This window comes from Rana temporaria, chromosome 4, assembly GCF_905171775.1.
Source record: "Rana temporaria chromosome 4, aRanTem1.1, whole genome shotgun sequence".
NCBI lineage: Eukaryota > Metazoa > Chordata > Amphibia > Anura > Ranidae > Rana > Rana temporaria.
Window position 1 is genome coordinate 326252863 of NC_053492.1, and position 20015 is coordinate 326272877.

At 39.7% G+C, this 20015-nt stretch overlaps 1 protein-coding gene across 1 annotated transcript in view; it reads right to left on the minus strand.

Moving 5' to 3' along the window:
• LOC120937456 (actin, alpha cardiac muscle 2-like) overlaps positions 1–16892 on the minus strand; it is a 35447-nt gene extending 18555 nt beyond the window's left edge. Inside the window, exons 1-4 of the mRNA XM_040350708.1 lie at positions 16725–16892; positions 14939–15263; positions 14189–14350; positions 58–249 (exon numbers count right to left, since the gene is read on the minus strand). Coding sequence (XP_040206642.1) covers positions 58–249; positions 14189–14350; positions 14939–15263; positions 16725–16853 — 808 coding nt within the window. The 5' untranslated portion in view covers positions 16854–16892. The remainder of the gene's footprint in view (positions 1–57; positions 250–14188; positions 14351–14938; positions 15264–16724) is intronic.
• Between the last annotated feature and the right edge of the window lie 3123 nt (positions 16893–20015).

Here is a 20015-nt window from a genome sequence, read left to right on the forward strand (position 1 = left end):
TGAACTGTACCATTTTGGTTTTAAAATTGGTACCAGAAAACACGCATTACTATTTACCAATAAAGGATGGTTGAAAGAGAGTCTCTGGGCAACGGAAACGCTCATTACCAATTGTGATGACTTGCCCATCGGGCAGCTCATAGCTCTTCTCCAAGGAGGAAGAGGAGGCAGCAGTGGCCATCTCATTCTCAAAGTCTAGAGCCACATAGCACAGTTTTTCCTTTATGTCACGGACAATTTCACGCTCAGCTGTAAAGTGGTGAAAAAATTTAAGATTTCAATTACTTTTTCATCTAAACATCATGAGATTGTACGTTACACACTTTCAAACTTATCTGTCCTGGCATAAATGTAAGTGCTTTAGTTACTTTAAAAGCAGTGTGTAAAGGGGAAAACTAAAGCGCTAGTCAATACTCTCACCGTGAGGAAAAAAATAGTAAAAACAATAATGTGAATAAATTAATAAATGCAGCTCGAATCTAAAATGTACTAACGACAAAGAATAATTTGAATAAGGTGAAATGATGAGCGCAAAAATTGGTGAATGGTAAATGACAAACAATAATGAATATAAATATAAATAAGATCCCCAATCAAGGGGAATGAGCCAACGGGTGAATATATTAAGTGCTCAATAGAAATGGCATAATCACTCAAATCACTGAGGCAGTGATAAACAAACAATAAAGCAAAGTGTCCTGTGTTATAAATGAAAAGGAAAAATAAATATCCCAAAGTAATCCACAATACACTTGTGCATCCAAATAAAGGTGATTAAACATAAGTGTCCCAAAGTGATCGACAATAAGCTTGTGCATCAAAATAGAGATGTTTAAACACGATCCCACCGGCAGCTGGGCTCACGGAGCGCTTACCTTCCCAATATGTAAAATCAGCGTGTGGATACTCGGATGGAGACTTTCAAAACTTCCCTCTGCTCAGATGAGCTGATACGATCCTCTGTGGTGTTGCTTGGAGAACGTCCGCCCTCACTGTGTGTGGTCCGGGGCTACACTAAAATGGAGGCTCCGTATACGGCACGTACATAAGCAATCAACGAGATGTGTAAAAAAGAGGAAAAGAAAGGGGGGGCTCCAAATGGTGAAATACTTCTTGGCAAACAAAAATTTAGTTGGTCCAGATAGTAAAATGCTCAACAGGAGCTTTAAAAATCAAATGTTAAAACGGCAAGTATCGAATGTGCGGACGGGACTACACGTCACTTCCGGTCACGTCTAAACAGGGCCTTACGCGTTGCGTCACATCACGTGACTTCATCAGAGGCTGGTGATTGGCTAGACGGAATCTCTTTAAATAGGTTAAGAAACGGAAGTTAATAGCGGCCATTTTTAGAGATAGAATGACCATTGAATCTACCGCGGCCATCTTGCTTATGGGAAACATATGAATGGCGGGTAAACAAGTCAAATTAAAACAAGTATTGGCAAGCAAAGTAATATGAAGACATCTTAATCCTCACATAAACTAGATAACTCATAAGGGGAATAAGGCCTTATAGTAGTAATATTAAAATATTATGAGTTAAATGGATATATTAAAATAATATAAAACAAGGATTAAAAATAAAATTAATTACAGAAATGATTATAAAAATGTGTTGTAATTAAAATAAGTGTGGACTATATAAAAATTTCACAGATCAATTGCTTAAACCCCGTGATGCTTATAATTTACGTGGGAGCTAGCTAAATAACGTCAATGGGAGGGATTTAAAGGAACTAGAAGACTAGACCAAAAATGATGGTAAATCCCATCCTTTACAATAAAATTCATAGAGGTTAAAAATTACTTATAAAACAGTTGACATCAAAGTCCACATTCAATCCATCAGGCACTAAAGTGTGTAAAGTGTGTATCCATAGGGATTCTTTTTGGCTGATAGTTCTAACTAAATGTGCCCCTCTCCATGGTTTTTTGAACTTATCAATCGCCCAAAAGGATAAATCGCGTGGATTCTTGTTGTGGAACTTCTCAAAATGTCTACTGACATTGTGTTTATCAGAACCCTTCAAAATATTCTTGATATGTTCTTTAATGCGGACCATTAATGGCCTTTTGGTTCTGCCTACGTATTGTAAATTACATGTGCACTGTAATACGTACACCACACCCTCAGTATGGCAACTAATAAAATCTTTTATAGGGTGCATTACATTGGTGTGTGTACCCAAAAATTCCGTTCTCTTTAATTGAGGACCCCTTGCGTGCAAACATGCAAAACAATATTTGCACGGAAAGAAGCCCTTTTTATTAAAAAACGTGTAGCCACTCTTAGGAGGGGGGTCAATCACGTTTTTGACCAGCATGTCTCATACAGTCGGAGCTCTTTTATAAATGATATTTGGTCGAGCAGGCAGAATCTTCTTCAGGTGTTTATCTGCTGTCAATACATGCCAATATTTTTTGAATACTTTTTCCACATCTTTGTGTTGGACATTGTAGTCCAAAATAATAACCGGTGCTTCCATTTTACAATGTGTTCTGATGTCTCCTCGTAACATCAAATTCCTGTCAAGTCCTGCTACTGTTTGAATTTGTTGCTGAATAAAATGTTCAGAGTAGCCTTTCTTTCGGAATCTATCTCCAATAAATTCAGCTTGAGTTAGAAAGTCTGTCTCATTCGTGCAGTTCCGCCGAATGCGTACTAACTGCCCTTTCGGGATATTTAATAGCCATGATTTATAATGGCAGCTTTTTAATGATAAATAGCTGTTGGTGTCAACGCTTTTGAAATGGGTTTTAGTGTAAAGCGTATTTTCTGTAATCGTGATATCTAGAAAACTGACCGTTTTCTCACTGATATTGACCACCAACTTAATGTTTTGGTCATTTGAATTAAGTCGTATGAAGAATTCTTCCAAAGAATTTTTTGAACCTTTCCAAACAATCAGCACATCATCGATGTATCTTTTATACAGGATTAATTCTGGTGGGGAGTTAAAATACACTGCATTTTCTTCCCACTGTGCCATAAAGGCGTTAGCCACCAACGGAGCAAATTTAGCTCCCATGGCTATGCCTGTTTGTTGATTGTAATAAGTTTGGTTATACCAAAAATAATTGGATTTTAAACAGAACTCTAAACACTTAATCAAATATTTACGTTGCTTGCAGGCTAAAATGGTGTAGTTTTTCAAGAGCCACTTGGTTGCACTGCAGGCTTGATGATGTTTCACGATGGTATACAGAGATGACACATCTGCAGTGGCTAGTATTGTATTCCCTTCTGAGACAGGTATTTCTTCTAATATTTGGAGAACATGTTTAGTGTCTCTCAAATAGGCCTTTGTTTGCTGAACAGCTGGTTGCAAGAAATGGTCCAAATATTGACCCATCCTTGCAGTCAGGGAATCAATCCCATTAACGATCGGCCTACCCGGAGGATTGTTCTTATCTTTATGTAATTTTGGGATAGTGTAAATGACAGGGATTCTGCAGGTTTCAGGTAACAAATAAATGGCCTCTTTTTTGTTTAGGATATCCTTTTTCTTGCCTAAATGAATGAGTTGTTTTAGTTGTGTTTTATATTTAGCAATGGGATTTCCTAATAATTTTATATAGGTATCCTCACCCTTAAGTTGTTTAAGGAGTTCTTCATGGTATTGCTCCTTCGATTGAACAACCACTCCTCCCCCTTTGTCCGCGGGGCGGATCACAATGTCATTTCGTTTTTTCAGGCTTTGGATCCCCTTTTTGATATGTGGAGGATCTGATATTCTCTTCACTTTGAGGCCATCTAGTTCTTGAAGCACTAATTTTTTAAATACTTCTATATGTTGTCCATTGACAACCTGCGGATTAAACACAGAGTTGTTCCGAAGCGTACTGTGTTGTATAGCGTCGCTGGTTATAGATGTGGATGATTGGCATTTCGCTGGATTTCCTAAGAAATATTTTTTAATATTTATTTTCCGAATGTATTTTTGGATATTTATGTACGTATCAAATTTGTTTACATTTTTTACAGGTGCATGTTTAAGGCCCCCTTCCAGTACTGCCAACTCCTCAACAGATAGTGTTTTTCCACTTATGTTGAAGACACCCTCCCCTTTTCCACTCTTTTTCTTTTGGGATCTCTTTCCCGCTCTGCATCCACGTTTTCTTCTATTGTGTGGGTTGCTCTTTCCTCCCTTGGTCTTCTTGGTGATCTGGGGGGTTCTTGAATTCTCCTTGGGGGTGAGCGATCCTCTTGAGTGTATCTCCTTGGGGATTGGTAAATTTCTTGGGGGTGTCTCCTTGGGGAGCGATCCCTCCGATCTCTGTCTAAAAAAGACCTTTGGGTATCGTAGTGGTATGTTGGATAGTGATGTTCTGGATAATGTCGTAGGGGCTCGTACCTATTGTAGGTAGAAATAGGACTCCGCTGTGGATGGTTATAGTAATGCGGGTAATAGGGTGGAGGATTGGGGGGCGGTGGATGGTACATGGGTCCTCCATTGTCCCTATATTCCCTCTCCGAATTACGACGGTTCCAATAAGGTTTTTTGAACGTTTTTTTGTAGGGTTTCTTCTGTTTCTTATTATGGGGCGTGTGATGACTCGGCCCCTCATCATTCTTTTGATGATGATGTGATTGTTCGTGTTCTTGTCTTTCTGTGCCATGTCCTTTCGCTTGCCAACCCATATATTTCATGGGTCTGCTTGTAGTCGGGTCTTGAATTTGTACTTGCTTTTCAGGTGTTGAATATGTAGATGTAGGTAGTGGAACTGTGGTCTTAGTTTGCCACTTAAACACCTGATCCATACTATAATCAGATATATCACGTTGATATTTTTTCATTTTTCTTTTTTGGACTTCCAGGTCTTTAGTTGCCAAACTATTATTTGATTGGGCTGCTAATTTTTTTAAATCGGCTGAATCTTTAAAAGGCTCTAGTTTCAGCTTGGTTTCTTGTATAATAGCATCAGTTTGTCTTGCTCTTTTTTGTTTGCGTTTTAGAAGGAAGTGAATTACTTCCAGACTTTTATCATTAAAAAAGTGGAACCATTCATCTAACGATTGTTTATCCAGAAGGCCGTCATTGGGCGGAACATCCCATCTAAGCCTTCTGGGTACAATTTTCTCTTTTATATACCTATCAAAGGTATGAATGTCCCACCACAAATTAACCTTTCTTTCCATGTTGTGCGCCAATATTCTAAATTGGCTATTAAGGTCTGTGTCTTTGGAGTGGTTATTAACATTGAAAACCTCATCTAGATCCACCTGACGGTGTTCCATATATGAAAGTGCTTCCATGACAGCTGCTAAAGTGGTGTTAGAATCAAGTGGTAAACGTGTGTAAAGGGGAAAACTAAAGCGCTAGTCAATACTCTCACCGTGAGGAAAAAAATAGTAAAAACAATAATGTGAATAAATTAATAAATGCAGCTCGAATCTAAAATGTACTAACGACAAAGAATAATTTGAATAAGGTGAAATGATGAGCGCAAAAATTGGTGAATGGTAAATGACAAACAATAATGAATATAAATATAAATAAGATCCCCAATCAAGGGGAATGAGCCAACGGGTGAATATATTAAGTGCTCAATAGAAATGGCATAATCAATCAAATCATTGAGGCAGTGATAAACAAACAATAAAGCAAAGTGTCCTTTGTTATAAATGAAAAGGAAAAATAAATGTCCCAAAGTAATCCACAATACACTTGTGCATCCAAATAAAGGTGATTAAACATAAGTGTCCCAAAGTGATCGACAATAAGCTTGTGCATCAAAATAGAGATGTTTAAACACGATCCCACCGGCAGCTGGGCTCACGGAGCGCTTACCTTCCCAATATGTAAAATCAGCGTGTGGATACTCGGATGGAGACTTTCAAAACTTCCCTCTGCTCAGATGAGCTGATACGATCCTCTGTGGTGTTGCTTGGAGAACGTCCGCCCTCACTGTGTGTGGTCCGGGGCTACACCAAAATGGAGGCTCCGTATACGGCACGTACATAAGCAATCAACGAGATGTGTAAAAAAGAGGAAAAGAAAGGGGGGGCTCCAAATGGTGAAATACTTCTTGGCAAACAAAAATGTATTGGTCCAGATAGTAAAATGCTCAACAGGAGCTTTAAAAATCAAACGTTAAAACGGCAAGTATCGAATGTGCGGACGGGACTACACGTCACTTCCGGTCACGTCTAAACAGGGCCTTACGCGTTGCGTCACATCACGTGACTTCATCAGAGGCTGGTGATTGGCTAGACGGAATCTCTTTAAATAGGTTAAGAAACGGAAGTTAATAGCGGCCATTTTTAGAGATAGAATGACCATTGAATCTACCGCGGCCATCTTGCTTATGGGAAACATATGAATGGCGGGTAAACAAGTCAAATTAAAACAAGTATTGGCAAGCAAAGTAATATGAAGACATCTTAATCCTCACATAAACTAGATAACTCATAAGGGGAATAAGGCCTTATAGTAGTAATATTAAAATATTATGAGTTAAATGGATATATTAAAATAATATAAAACAAGGATTAAAAATAAAATTAATTACAGAAATGATTATAAAAATGCGTTGTAATTAAAATAAGTGTGGACTATATAAAAATTGCACAGATCAATTGCTTAAACCCCGTGATGCTTATAATTTACGTGGGAGCTAGCTAAATAACGTCAATGGGAGGGATTTAAAGGAACTAGAACCGTTCAAAAAACCTTATTGGAACCGTCGTAATTCGGAGAGGGAATATAGGGACAATGGAGGACCCATGTACCATCCACTGCCCCCCAATCCTCCACCCTATTACCCGCATTACTATAACCATCCGCAGCGGAGTCCTATTTCTACCTACAATAGGTACGAGCCCCTACGACATTATCCAGAACATCACTATCCAACATACCACTACGATACCCAAAGGTCTTTTTTAGACAGAGATCGGAGGGATCGCTCCCCAAGGAGACACCCCCAAGAAATTTACCAATCCCCAAGGAGATACACTCAAGAGGATCGCTCACCCCCAAGGAGAATTCAAGAACCCCCCAGATCACCAAGAAGACCAAGGGAGGAAAGAGCAACCCACACAATAGAAGAAAACGTGGATGCAGAGCGGGAAAGAGATCCCAAAAGAAAAAGAGTGGAAAAGGGGAGGGTGTCTTCAACATAAGTGGAAAAACACTATCTGTTGGCAGTACTGGAAGGGGGCCTTAAACATGCACCTGTAAAAAATGTAAACAAATTTGATACGTACATAAATATCCAAAAATACATTCGGAAAATAAATATTAAAAAATATTTCTTAGGAAATCCAGCGAAATGCCAATCATCCACATCTATAACCAGCGACGCTATACAACACAGTACGCTTCGGAACAACTCTGTGTTTAATCCGCAGGTTGTCAATGGACAACATATAGAAGTATTTAAAAAATTAGTGCTTCAAGAACTAGATGGCCTCAAAGTGAAGAGAATATCAGATCCTCCACATATCAAAAAGGGGATCCAAAGCCTGAAAAAACGAAATGACATTGTGATCCGCCCCGCGGACAAAGGGGGAGGAGTGGTTGTTCAATCGAAGGAGCAATACCATGAAGAACTCCTTAAACAACTTGAGGATAAGGATACCTATATAAAATTATTAGGAAATCCCATTGCTAAATATAAAACACAACTAAAACAACTCATTCATTTAGGCAAGAAAAAGGATATCCTAAACAAAAAAGAGGCCATTTATTTGTTACCTGAAACCTGCAGAATCCCTGTCATTTACACTATCCCAAAATTACATAAGGATAAGAACAATCCTCCGGGTAGGCCGATCGTTAATGGGATTGATTCCCTGACTGCAAGGATGGGTCAATATTTGGACCATTTCTTGCAACCAGCTGTTCAGCAAACAAAGGCCTATTTGAGAGACACTAAACATGTTCTCCAAATATTAGAAGAAATACCTGTCTCAGAAGGGAATACAATACTAGCCACTGCAGATGTGTCATCTCTGTATACCATCGTGAAACATCATCAAGCCTGCAGTGCAACCAAGTGGCTCTTGAAAAACTACACCATTTTAGCCTGCAAGCAACGTAAATATTTGATTAAGTGTTTAGAGTTCTGTTTAAAATCCAATTATTTTTGGTATAACCAAACTTATTAGAATCAACAGACAGGCATAGCCATGGGAGCTAAATTTGCTCCGTCGGTGGCTAACGCCTTTATGGCACAGTGGGAAGAAAATGCAGTGTATTTTAACTCCCCACCAGAATTAATCCTGTATAAAAGATACATCGATGATGTGCTGATTGTTTGGAAAGGTTCAAAAAATTCTTTGGAAGAATTCTTCATACGACTTAATTCAAATGACCAAAACATTAAGTTGGTGGTCAATATCAGTGAGAAAACGGTCAGTTTTCTAGATCTAGATATCACGATTACAGAAAATACGCTTTACACTAAAACCCATTTCAAAAGCGTTGACACCAACAGCTATTTATCATTAAAAAGCTGCCATTATAAATCATGGCTATTAAATATCCCGAAAGGGCAGTTAGTACGCATTCGGCGGAACTGCACGAATGAGACAGACTTTCTAACTCAAGCTGAATTTATTGGAGATGGATTCCGAAAGAAAGGCTACTCTGAACATTTTATTCAGCAACAAATTCAAACAGTAGCAGGACTTGACAGGAATTTGATGTTACGAGGAGACATCAGAACACATTGTAAAATGGAAGCACCGGTTATTATTTTGGACTACAATGTCCAACACAAAGATGTGGAAAAAGTATTCAAAAAATATTGGCATGTATTGACAGCAGATAAACACCTGAAGAAGATTCTGCCTGCTCGACCAAATATCATTTATAAAAGAGCTCCGACTGTTCGAGACATGCTGGTCAAAAACGTGATTGACCCCCCTCCTAAGAGTGGCTACACGTTTTTTAATAAAAAGGGCTTCTTTCCGTGCAAATATTGTTTTGCATGTTTGCACGCAAGGGGTCCTCAATTAAAGAGAACGGAATTTTTGGGTACACACACCAATGTAATGCACCCTATAAAAGATTTTATTAGTTGCCATACTGAGGGTGTGGTGTACGTATTACAGTGCACATGTAATTTACAATACGTAGGCAGAACCAAAAGGCCATTAATGGTCCGCATTAAAGAACATATCAAGAATATTTTGAAGGGTTCTGATAAACACAATGTCAGTAGACATTTTGAGAAGTTCCACAACAAGAATCCACGCGATTTATCCTTTTGGGCGATTGATAAGTTCAAAAAACCATGGAGAGGGGCACATTTAGTTAGAACTATCAGCCAAAAAGAATCCCTATGGATACACACTTTACACACTTTAGTGCCTGATGGATTGAATGTGGACTTTGATGTCAACTGTTTTATAAGTAATTTTTAACCTCTATGAATTTTATTGTAAAGGATGGGATTTAGCATCATTTTTGGTCTAGTCTTTAGTTCCTTTAAATCCCTCCCATTGACGTTATTTAGCTAGCTCCCACGTAAATTATAAGCATCACGGGGTTTAAGCAATTGATCTGTGCAATTTTTATATAGTCCACACTTATTTTAATTACAACGCATTTTTATAATCATTTCTGTAATTAATTTTATTTTTAATCCTTGTTTTATATTATTTTAATATATCCATTTAACTCATAATATTTTAATATTACTACTATAAGGCCTTATTCCCCTTATGAGTTATCTAGTTTATGTGAGGATTAAGATGTCTTCATATTACTTTGCTTGCCAATACTTGTTTTAATTTGACTTGTTTACCCGCCATTCATATGTTTCCCATAAGCAAGATGGCCGCGGTAGATTCAATGGTCATTCTATCTCTAAAAATGGCCGCTATTAACTTCCGTTTCTTAACCTATTTAAAGAGATTCCGTCTAGCCAATCACCAGCCTCTGATGAAGTCACGTGATGTGACGCAACGCGTAAGGCCCTGTTTAGACGTGACCGGAAGTGATGTGTAGTCCCGTCCGCACATTCGATACTTGCCGTTTTAACGTTTGATTTTTAAAGCTCCTGTTGATCATTTTACTATCTGGACCAATACATTTTTGTTTGCCAAGAAGTATTTCACCATTTGGAGCCCCCCCCTTTCTTTTCCTCTTTTTTACACATCTCGTTGATTGCTTATGTACGTGCCGTATACGGAGCCTCCATTTTGGTGTAGCCCCGGACCACACACAGTGAGGGCGGACGTTCTCCAAGCAACACCACAGAGGATCGTATCAGCTCATCTGAGCAGAGGGAAGTTTTGAAAGTCTCCATCCGAGTATCCACACGCTGATTTTACATATTGGGAAGGTAAGCGCTCCGTGAGCCCAGCTGCCGGTGGGATCGTGTTTAAACATCTCTATTTTGATGCACAAGCTTATTGTCGATCACTTTGGGACACTTATGTTTAATCACCTTTATTTGGATGCACAAGTGTATTGTGGATTACTTTGGGACATTTATTTTTCCTTTTCATTTATAACACAGGACACTTTGCTTTATTGTTTGTTTATCCCTGCCTCAGTGATTTGAGTGATTATGCCATTTCTATTGAGCACTTAATATATTCACCCGTTGGCTCATTCCCCTTGATTGGGGATCTTATTTATATTTATATTCATTATTGTTTGTCATTTACCATTCACCAATTTTTGCGCTCATCATTTCACCTTATTCAAATTTTACTTTAAAAGCAGGTTGCTTATCAAGAGAATCCCAAAGCTCAGACCAGACAAATCTAGCTCAAGACCTCTCTTCGTTTTTTTTGTTGTTGTGTATGCAGATGTTTTGAAAGCATGCTTCTTTGATTACTGTACTGATTAAATTAGTCTAAAGCAAAATTGTAGCTCCTGCACAGTCAAAAGATCTTGGGGCAGATCCACAGAGCGAGTACGCCGGCGTATCTACTGATACGCCGGCGTACTTTCAAATTACCCGCGTCGTATCTTTGGTTTTAATCCTCAAACCAAGATACAACTGCATCTGGGTTAGATCCGACAGGTGTACGTCCTTGTACGCCTTTCGGATCTAAGATGCAATACTTTGGCGTCCACTGGGTTTGCGTTCACGTCGTTTTCCGCGTCGGGTATGCAAATTAGCTATTTCCGTCGATCCACGAACGTACGAGCGGCCGGCGCATTTTTTTACGGCGTCTCTAGTCAGCTTTTTCCGGCGTATAGTTAAAGCTGGTATTTCGTTGCGTATAGCTAGACCTGTATGGCCGTCGTTCCCGCGTTTTTTTTTGCGCAAGTCGTCCGTGAATCGGGATGGACGTAATTCACGTCTAAGTTAAAAAAAATTACGTTGTTGCGACGTCATTTAGCGCAATGCACGGCGGGAAATTTAGAAACGGAGCATGCGCAGTTCATTCGGCGTGGGGATGCGCTTCATTTAAATGAAACACGCCCCCTAATCGCCGATTTGAATTCCGCCGCCAGAGATACACTACGCCGTCGTAACTTACAGCGCAAATTCTTTCAGGATTCGATTTAAATCCAGGTAAGGTATGGCGGCATAGTGTATCTCTGATACGCTGCGCGGGTGCAGATCTCTGTGGATCTGCCCCCTTGGGTTTGGTGATGGAATGATCATACCAGACACACAATAGGTATATTTCTAACCAATTTATAGGCTGCATTTAGTGAGAAATGTGTAGTGTTTTTAGGATGACAGTGTGAAGTGATTCAAGGAGGTCTGGGACATGCTTTAAAGGTGACTTCTAAAGGAACTATTTTCTGCCATGATTTCACTATCTTGGCTAGTGCACACAAATGTTTGAGATACATTTTGATGCATGTGTAATGCATCAGTAATATTTTTGTAATGTCTTTGACCTGTCCTTGACATGTGTTTCCCAATGCATTTATATTGACTGTATACAAAAAAACTGAATTGGTTCTTCTACAAGGTGAGCGTTTACATACATTTTAAAGGAGTATTTTGATGATTCTAACAATAGCAAGAAGAACTCGGTATGCCAATGATGGGTCTGCAGTGTTATTGGGTAACTAATTTGGATAGAATGATGTTATTGGGGGTATTCTCAGTGTGAGTGTTTTAATGCCTAACAAAAGTGAATATTAAACTCTGCAAAAAATGGCCCAGGCTTATAACCCATCCTAATCTTTCATCTGATCCTAACACTTAACCCTTACCAAGCAAAGCTTATTCATATCCCTAACCTTATTTAAAATTTACAAATGATCCGAATATACATTCACTGTTGTAACACACCTGGGTTGGGCTCTGTTCACATTCTCTGCACCCCGAGCCCACCCTATTTTGAAGCCTATCAGAGCCTCTGGCTCTAATAAGGTGCTTCAAAAACACCCTCGCCATTGTAATTCATGCATCCGGCGTCTTGCAAGGGGCCGGATGCATGATTGTGCCCTTAATGGACAGGCCGCCCCTGGTTTACTATGTGGTGCAAAAGCACCACATAGTAAAGGGATGTGTCAGAAACAAAATTAAGCACATCCCTGCTAACATGGTTACATAGGCAGAGTTCTATTCTGTTGTTCTCCTCGTCCTATCAGCGGGTTCTGGCAGACATCCATTGGTCGGCACCCACTGATCAGCTTGTGCAAGCAGCGCGGTAGGTGATCCAGCACAGGAGAGTCACTTTGCCGCTGTATAATGGCATTATGTGGTCAGCAAGTGGATATACAAGCACTCTTATTAAAGTCTATGGGGCCTGAAAACATAAATTCTGTATGTGGAGCTTAGTCAGGCATAGGGAAATAGGTAAACATGCTGAAAATACGCTCAAGTTAATACTTGAGCGTATTTTCAGCATGTTTACCTATTTCCCTATGCCTGACTAAGCTCCACATACAGAATTTACAAAGTATAACAATGCATGAGGTGAAAGGAGCCTAACCTTAATAGGTTAGGCTCCTTTCACCTCATTCGTTGATTTTTAGTAATGAAAAATCCTATTTTTGTTATAATTTCCCCTGCACATGATTTGGTCATAATTTGAAGAAGCTAAGTGAAAAATTGTTGGCCAAACAGCAACTGTCAAATGCTATCACTGCTCTGGGTATTCAATCAGTCGGAGGCAGATTCCTTTGTTCGTGCTGTTTAGTGTGGACTGAGGAATCTATTTGATCTCCCATTGACAGAATGAGAGAAATTCAGGCATGTATGGCTAACTTAAGTAAACACTTCCAAAGCAACCACTACATAAGGCTTCATGTACACTTGGCCTTCAGTTACCGTTGCTTCAAAAAACGCGAAATACTGCAACATTGCGGCAAAACCGTTTACGAGATGCACTAGCATCTCGTAAATACCTAGATGCACTAGCATCTCGTAAATGGTTTTGCCGCAATGTTGCAGTATTTTGCATAAAGCCTCAGGCCCCATACACACGGCCGAGGAACTCGACGTGCCAAACACATCGAGTTCCTCGGCCAGTTCAGCCCTGAAGCCGCCGAGGACCTCGGCGGGCCGAGAGCTCCCATAGAACAATGAGGAAATAGAGAACATGTTCTCTATTTCCTCGCCGAGGTCCTCGTCGGCTTCCTCGGCCGAAAGTGTACACACGGCCGGGTTTCTCGGCAGAATTCAGCCAGAAACTCGGTCGGAAGCTGAATTCTGCAGAGGAAACTGGTCGTGTGTACGGGGCCTAAGACAGTCTTATGTGTGGATGATATCTCATCTCAGCAATTAAGCATTTCTGCATGTACTATTTCTATTTTACCCTTTCTCTAGTGGCTAATCCTATAAATATTTAAATTTAATAATTTTATATTATACAAAAAAAAACACAACAGAACAAGCATTTAAAACTATACATATCCAAAATACTACATTAATATTTCAAAACATGTGCTCCCTAAAAACAAACTTTGGGGGTTATTTACTAAAGGAAAATCCACTTTGCACTACAAGTGCAAACTACAAGTGCAAAGTGCACTTGGAAGTGCAGTTGCTGTAGATCTGAGGCAGACATGCAAAGAAAATAAAAAACAGCATTGCTGTTGGATAATAAAATCAGCAGAGTTTCCCCTCATTTCAGATCTACCCCTCAGATTTACAGCGACTGCACTTCCAAGTGCACTCTCAGTGCAATTTCAAGTGCACTTGTAGTGCAAAGTGGATTTGCCTTTCATAAATAACCCCCTTTACTTGGCTACTAACTGAGAACTAAAACTGTTTTTTATTGTACCATTATAGTTCAGTTAAAAAGCATTACCAGTTGTAACAAAAGAATAACCACGCTCTGTAAGGATCTTCATCAGATAGTCAGTTAAGTCACGACCAGCCAAGTCAAGGCGCATAATTGCATGTGGCAAAGCATAACCCTCATAAATGGGGACATTGTGGGTTACACCATCTCCGGAGTCTAGCACAATACCTAGAGTAAAAATTATAAAAAATGTGCACTCAATAACAAAATGTTTACAAAACCTTAAAATTATGCAAATTATGTTTGACTAAATGTGTGTGTGTATACTATGTACATGTAACTGTCAAACAAAGAAGCAGAAAGGGATGCAACACAGAGCTTTTTAGAAGTCATTCAGGGATGCCTGAAATTTTGCTGTGTTCAAAGCGGTCATTTTGATGTACAGTAGGTGGCCAGCTTGAACAAGTATTTCATAATTTGCTAAATAAGATACCCAATCTGTTAGATCGCATGCAATGGGTAAGGGTTAGTAAGTGGCAACACCTCCTTAGTATCTCAAATGATGTATTTATAAGCCTATTTAGGAGCTAAATACTCATATCTCAATTTCTACTGCATGGTGCAGGTCGGTATCTAAAAAAGGGCAGGAATGCCAGAAGTTGCTATATTACTGGCTATAAATGTATGCTTACTGTGCAGATATGTGTTATAGATATGTGTTATCAATGTTTACAATGCTATGTACTGAAACATAAATCAGTTTTAGCATTAGCAAAAGCATTACTCTTTGCTAAAGCAGTTTATCTTTTTACTCACCAGTGGTACGACCAGAAGCATAGAGAGAAAGCACTGCCTGGATTGCAACATACATAGCTGGAACATTGAAGGTCTCAAACATGATTTGGGTCATCTTTTCCCGGTTGGCCTTGGGGTTCAGTGGTGCCTCAGTAAGTAAGGTGGGATGTTCTTCTGGGGCAACACGCAACTCATTGTAGAAGGTGTGATGCCATATCTTCTCCATATCATCCCAGTTGGTGATAATCCCATGTTCAATTGGATATTTCAGAGTCAGGGTGCCCCTCTTGCTCTGGGCCTCATCACCTACATAGGAGTCTTTTTGACCCATACCAACCATGACACCCTGAAAAAGGACCAGGAACAATAAGATCAGCACAGCTGAACAGATTTTATCCATAGCATAAATTATGTGGATATTTTACCCCCAAAAGTCAGATTTTTATAATTTAATCTTTTCTTGCTGAATAATTACATAGCTAGTCTGGTTGGAATAAGACGGTTCAATCCTTAAAAAAAAGCAGCTGAAGACATTGACTACTATGATTTTTTACTATGACAGGTAAAAAAAAATGATGGTCAGCAGCATTTTACCTTATTCGCTAAGCAACGCATTCGTTAGCAACGTGAACAGCCTATTTGCCTTTAGTAAATCAACCCCAATTTGTATGAACACATCCAATAAATTTAATGTGTAGCAACTGACCCTAATGACTTAAACAGGTGATAATCACCTCTTCTATTTTGATGCTTGATATGCCTCTTGCACTTTGAGGATACAGGTAGCCTGTATGGAGTTTCTGAAGCTCTTGATTCTGGGCACACATTCCTCATCCTACAAGGGTCTTGGTTATATACCTGTGCTTTTTCTAGGACATTCTATAGCCATTATTGGCTTCCTTTAATTGGTTAACCAATTCTGCTTCTGGAAACAACTACCCTCTCAATGCTGAGCATTCTCAAGATTGAAAAGTCCTAAAAACCCCATGTATCTCAGATTGGGGCCATTTGTTTGAAAATGGGGCCATTTGTTTGAGAATGGGACCCAAGCAAATACTTTGCTTTTGATTAGCTAGCCAGATTGAACTAGTTAGACCCAGACATTTTGTTCTCTGGGTAGAAGTGTACTGTATGTTCATTTGTAAATACAATTAGGTTGAGGTCCACTGCTAGTTAAATAGGCCCATATATTTAAGCCCATAGAAATATATTATATAATCTTCTTTTTGTAAATCTTATGAAAGTATTACAAAAGGTTAAAAGAAGAATGAAAGTTTTGTTTAGCAAAAAAAACATTGCAAAGACTTTAGCAAATTTATCTGCAGATCCATGCTCTTTCTCAAACTGATTTCTGAATGGGAGGGGCTACCTTCATTGTAACAAAAATCTCCTGGGATCATATCCCTTTTAGTAGGGTATACTCTTTAGCCAGGATCCTACTAAAAATTAAACTTTGCTTAAGATGACCGAAATGTAGTTTATATCCAAGTGTGATCTTCTGAGAAAAGAAATGAGCTGATCAAAAAAGCATAACATAAGATTTTTGTAGACATACCCTAGGTTTACTATATTTCAGGCAAGCAACATTCCAATTCTTTGTTTTAGAAAATGACAGGGCCTACGGACAGTTCATTTTTAATAACAATAAAATATAACAATTTTGTTTAGCAATTATATGTTTTTAAATTTTTTAAGCAAAAGTGAAGTTTTCTTTTGAGTGTTCTAAAAATTTCATTACACTTTTTTACAATCTGATTGCACAATCCATCTTAAATGTATCGCTACCTTAAATTAATTCTCTACATACCTGGTGACGGGGACGCCCAACAATAGATGGAAATACTGCTCTTGGGGCATCATCTCCAGCAAATCCAGCTTTTACAAGCCCGGAGCCATTGTCACAAACAAGGGCAGTAGTCTCTTCATCGTCACACATGATGGTAGCTTTCTTTAAGAGTAAAGGACAAACATTACCAACATTATAGATACAGCAGCTCACAAAAGTGAGTACATCCCTCACATTTTTGAAAATATTTTATTACATCTTTTCATGTGACAACTCTGAAGAAATTACACTTTGCTATGATGTATAGTAAAGTAGTGAGTGTACAACTTATATAACAGTGTACATTTGCTGTCCCCGCAAAATAACTTAACACACAGACATTAATGTCTAAACTGCTGGCAACAAAAGTGAGTACACCCCTAAGTGAAAATTTTCAAATTGGGCCCAAAGTGTCAATATTTTGTGTGGCCACTATTATTTTCCAGCACTGCCTTAAAGGGTCACTAAAGGAAAACATTTTTTTTGCTGAAATGACTGTTTACAGGGTATAGAGACATAAAAGTTAACTGATTCCTTTTAAAAATGATTATAAATAGATAAAAATCAATCATATAATTTGCCTGCAGGTTAGTTTCACTTTTAAACTGGTTTCATGTTCCTGTCAACTAGAGAGACACACAGAACAAAAAAACAAACAAATCCAGGGCAGTGTTTTGTTTTTAAAATTCATCTGAGGAGTTTTAGACACACAGTAATGACAGCTTAGGCCACAGTGAAAAGCTCCCAGTACTGTGGTTATAAGGAGCCAGACAAGCAGGAAGTGTGGAGATCACAGCAGAATTACAGCTACTTCAAAGCAAAAACGAACAATAAGGACATGAAACCAGTACTGCAGTAAGGTAAAAGAAGCTATTTAGCTAAAATTCCTTTTGTGATCCTTTAAAGAGGGGGTCCACCCAAAAAAAAAAATTTAATTGCATCTGGCAGAGCCAGCATACTAAGGACATTACATTTTTTTTTTCTCGGTACATACCTTTATATCCTGATGTTGTCCAGGGCTTCCGGGTTCCGATGACTGCGTGACTGGGCGTTCCTATCCTTCCATTCAAAGATTGACGTCTTGTGAAACAGGTGACCTGTCGCACAACGCGCGTCATCAGACGTCGGGAAAGAGCCGAGCTGCGAGTCGGCACTATACGGCGCCTGCTCAGTCAGCTCTACACGGCGGGCGCAGGCGCCGTATAGTGCCGACTCTTAGCTCGGGTATTTCCAGAAATCTGGTGACGTGCGTTGTGCGACAGGTCACCTGTTTCACAAGCTTTCAATTATCCAACGAAAGCATAGGAACGCCCAGTCCCGGAGTCGTCAAAACGCGGAAGCCCTGGACAAAATCCGGATATAAAGGTAAGTACAGAGCAAAAAAAAAAAAATGCCAAAATGTAATGTCCTTACTATTGTACTTTTTAATGTAAAAAAATAGTTTTTAGGGTGAACCTCCACTTTAACCCCTTTGGGCATGGAGTTCACTAGAGCTTCACAAGTTGCCACTGAGTCCTCTTCCACTTCTCCATGACGACATCACAAAGCTGGTGGTGTTAGAGACCGTGTGCTCCTCTACCTTCCGTTTGAGGATGCCCCACAGATGCTCAATATGATTTAGGTCTGGAGACATGCTTGGCCAGTCCATCACCTTTAACCTCAGCTTCTTTAGCAAGGCAGTGGTCGTCTTGGAGGTGTATTTGGGGTCATTATGTTGAAATACTGCCCTGCGGATCATGCCCTGCTTCAGTATGTCACAATACATGTTGGTATTTATGGTTCCCTCAATGAACTGTAGCTCCCCAGTGCTGTCAGCACTCATGCAGCCCCAGACCATGACACTTCCACCACCATGCTTGACTGAAGGCAAGACACACTTGTCTTTGTACTCCTCACCTGGTTGCCACCACACACTTAAACTTATTTGGTTCAGATGGTCCAGGACATGGTTCCAGTAATCCATGTCCTTAGTTTGCTTGTGTTCAGCAAGCTGTTTGCAGGTTTTCTTGTGCATCATCTTTAAAAGAGGCTTCCTTCTGGGATGACAGCCATGCAGATCAATTTGATGCAGTGTGCGGTGTATGGTCTGAGCACTGACAGGCTGACCCCCCCCTCCACCCCTTCAACCTCTGCAGCAATGCTGGCAGCACTCATACATATACTTCTCAAAGACAACCTCTGGATATGATGCTGAGCACAAGCATTTAATTTCTTTGGTCAACCATGGTAAGGCCTGTTCTGAGTGAAACCTGTCTTGTTATACCGCTGTTTGGTCTTGGCCAACATGCAGTTTCAGGGTCTTGGGAATCTTCTTAATGCCTATGCCATCTTTATGTAGAGCAACAATTATTTTTTTTAAATCCACAGAAAGTTCTCTGCCATGAGGTGCCATGTTGAACTTCTAGCGACCAGTATGAGAGAGTGAGAGCGATAACACCAAATTAAACACACCTGCTTCCCATTCACACCTGAGACCTTGTAACACTGACGAGTCACATGACACCAGGGAGGGAAAATGGCTAAATGGGAGGGCCAATTTGGAAATTTTTACTTAGGGGTGTACTCACTTTTGTTTCCAGTGGTTAAGACATTAATGGCTGTGTGTTGAGTTATTTTGAGGGGACAGCAAATTTGCACTGTAATACAAACTGTATACTCACTACTACAAAAATGTAAGGGGTGTACTCACTTTTTAGATACTGTACATGCAATAATGTATAACAAATAACTGCTGTTAATCTAATAGTACCTCTATAAGTACAGACATTATACACTACAGACACTATGGGCCAGATTCTCGGAGAATTGTGTAACTTAGGGCGGGCGTAACGCATCTCATTTACGTTACGCCGCCGCAAGTTTTTCAGGCAAGTGATTTATTCACAAAGAACTTGCCTGTAAAGTTGTGGCGGCGTAGCGTAAATCACCCGGCGCAAGCCCGCCTAATTAAAATTACGCGGGTAGGGGGCGTGTAGCATTTAAATTAAGCGTGTTCCCGCGCCGAATGTACTGCGCATGCGCTGTCCATAAAATATCCCAGGGTGCATTGCTCCAAATGACGTCGCAAGGACGTCATTGGTTTCGACGTGAACGTAAATGGCATCCAGCCCCATTCACGGACGACTTACACAAACAACGTAAATTTATAAATTTCGACGCGGGAACGACGGCCATACTTAACATTGATTGCGCCTCATATACCCAGGGGCAACTTTACGCCGGGACAAGCCTAACGTAAATGTCGTAACTTTACTGTGTCGGCCGCGCGTACGT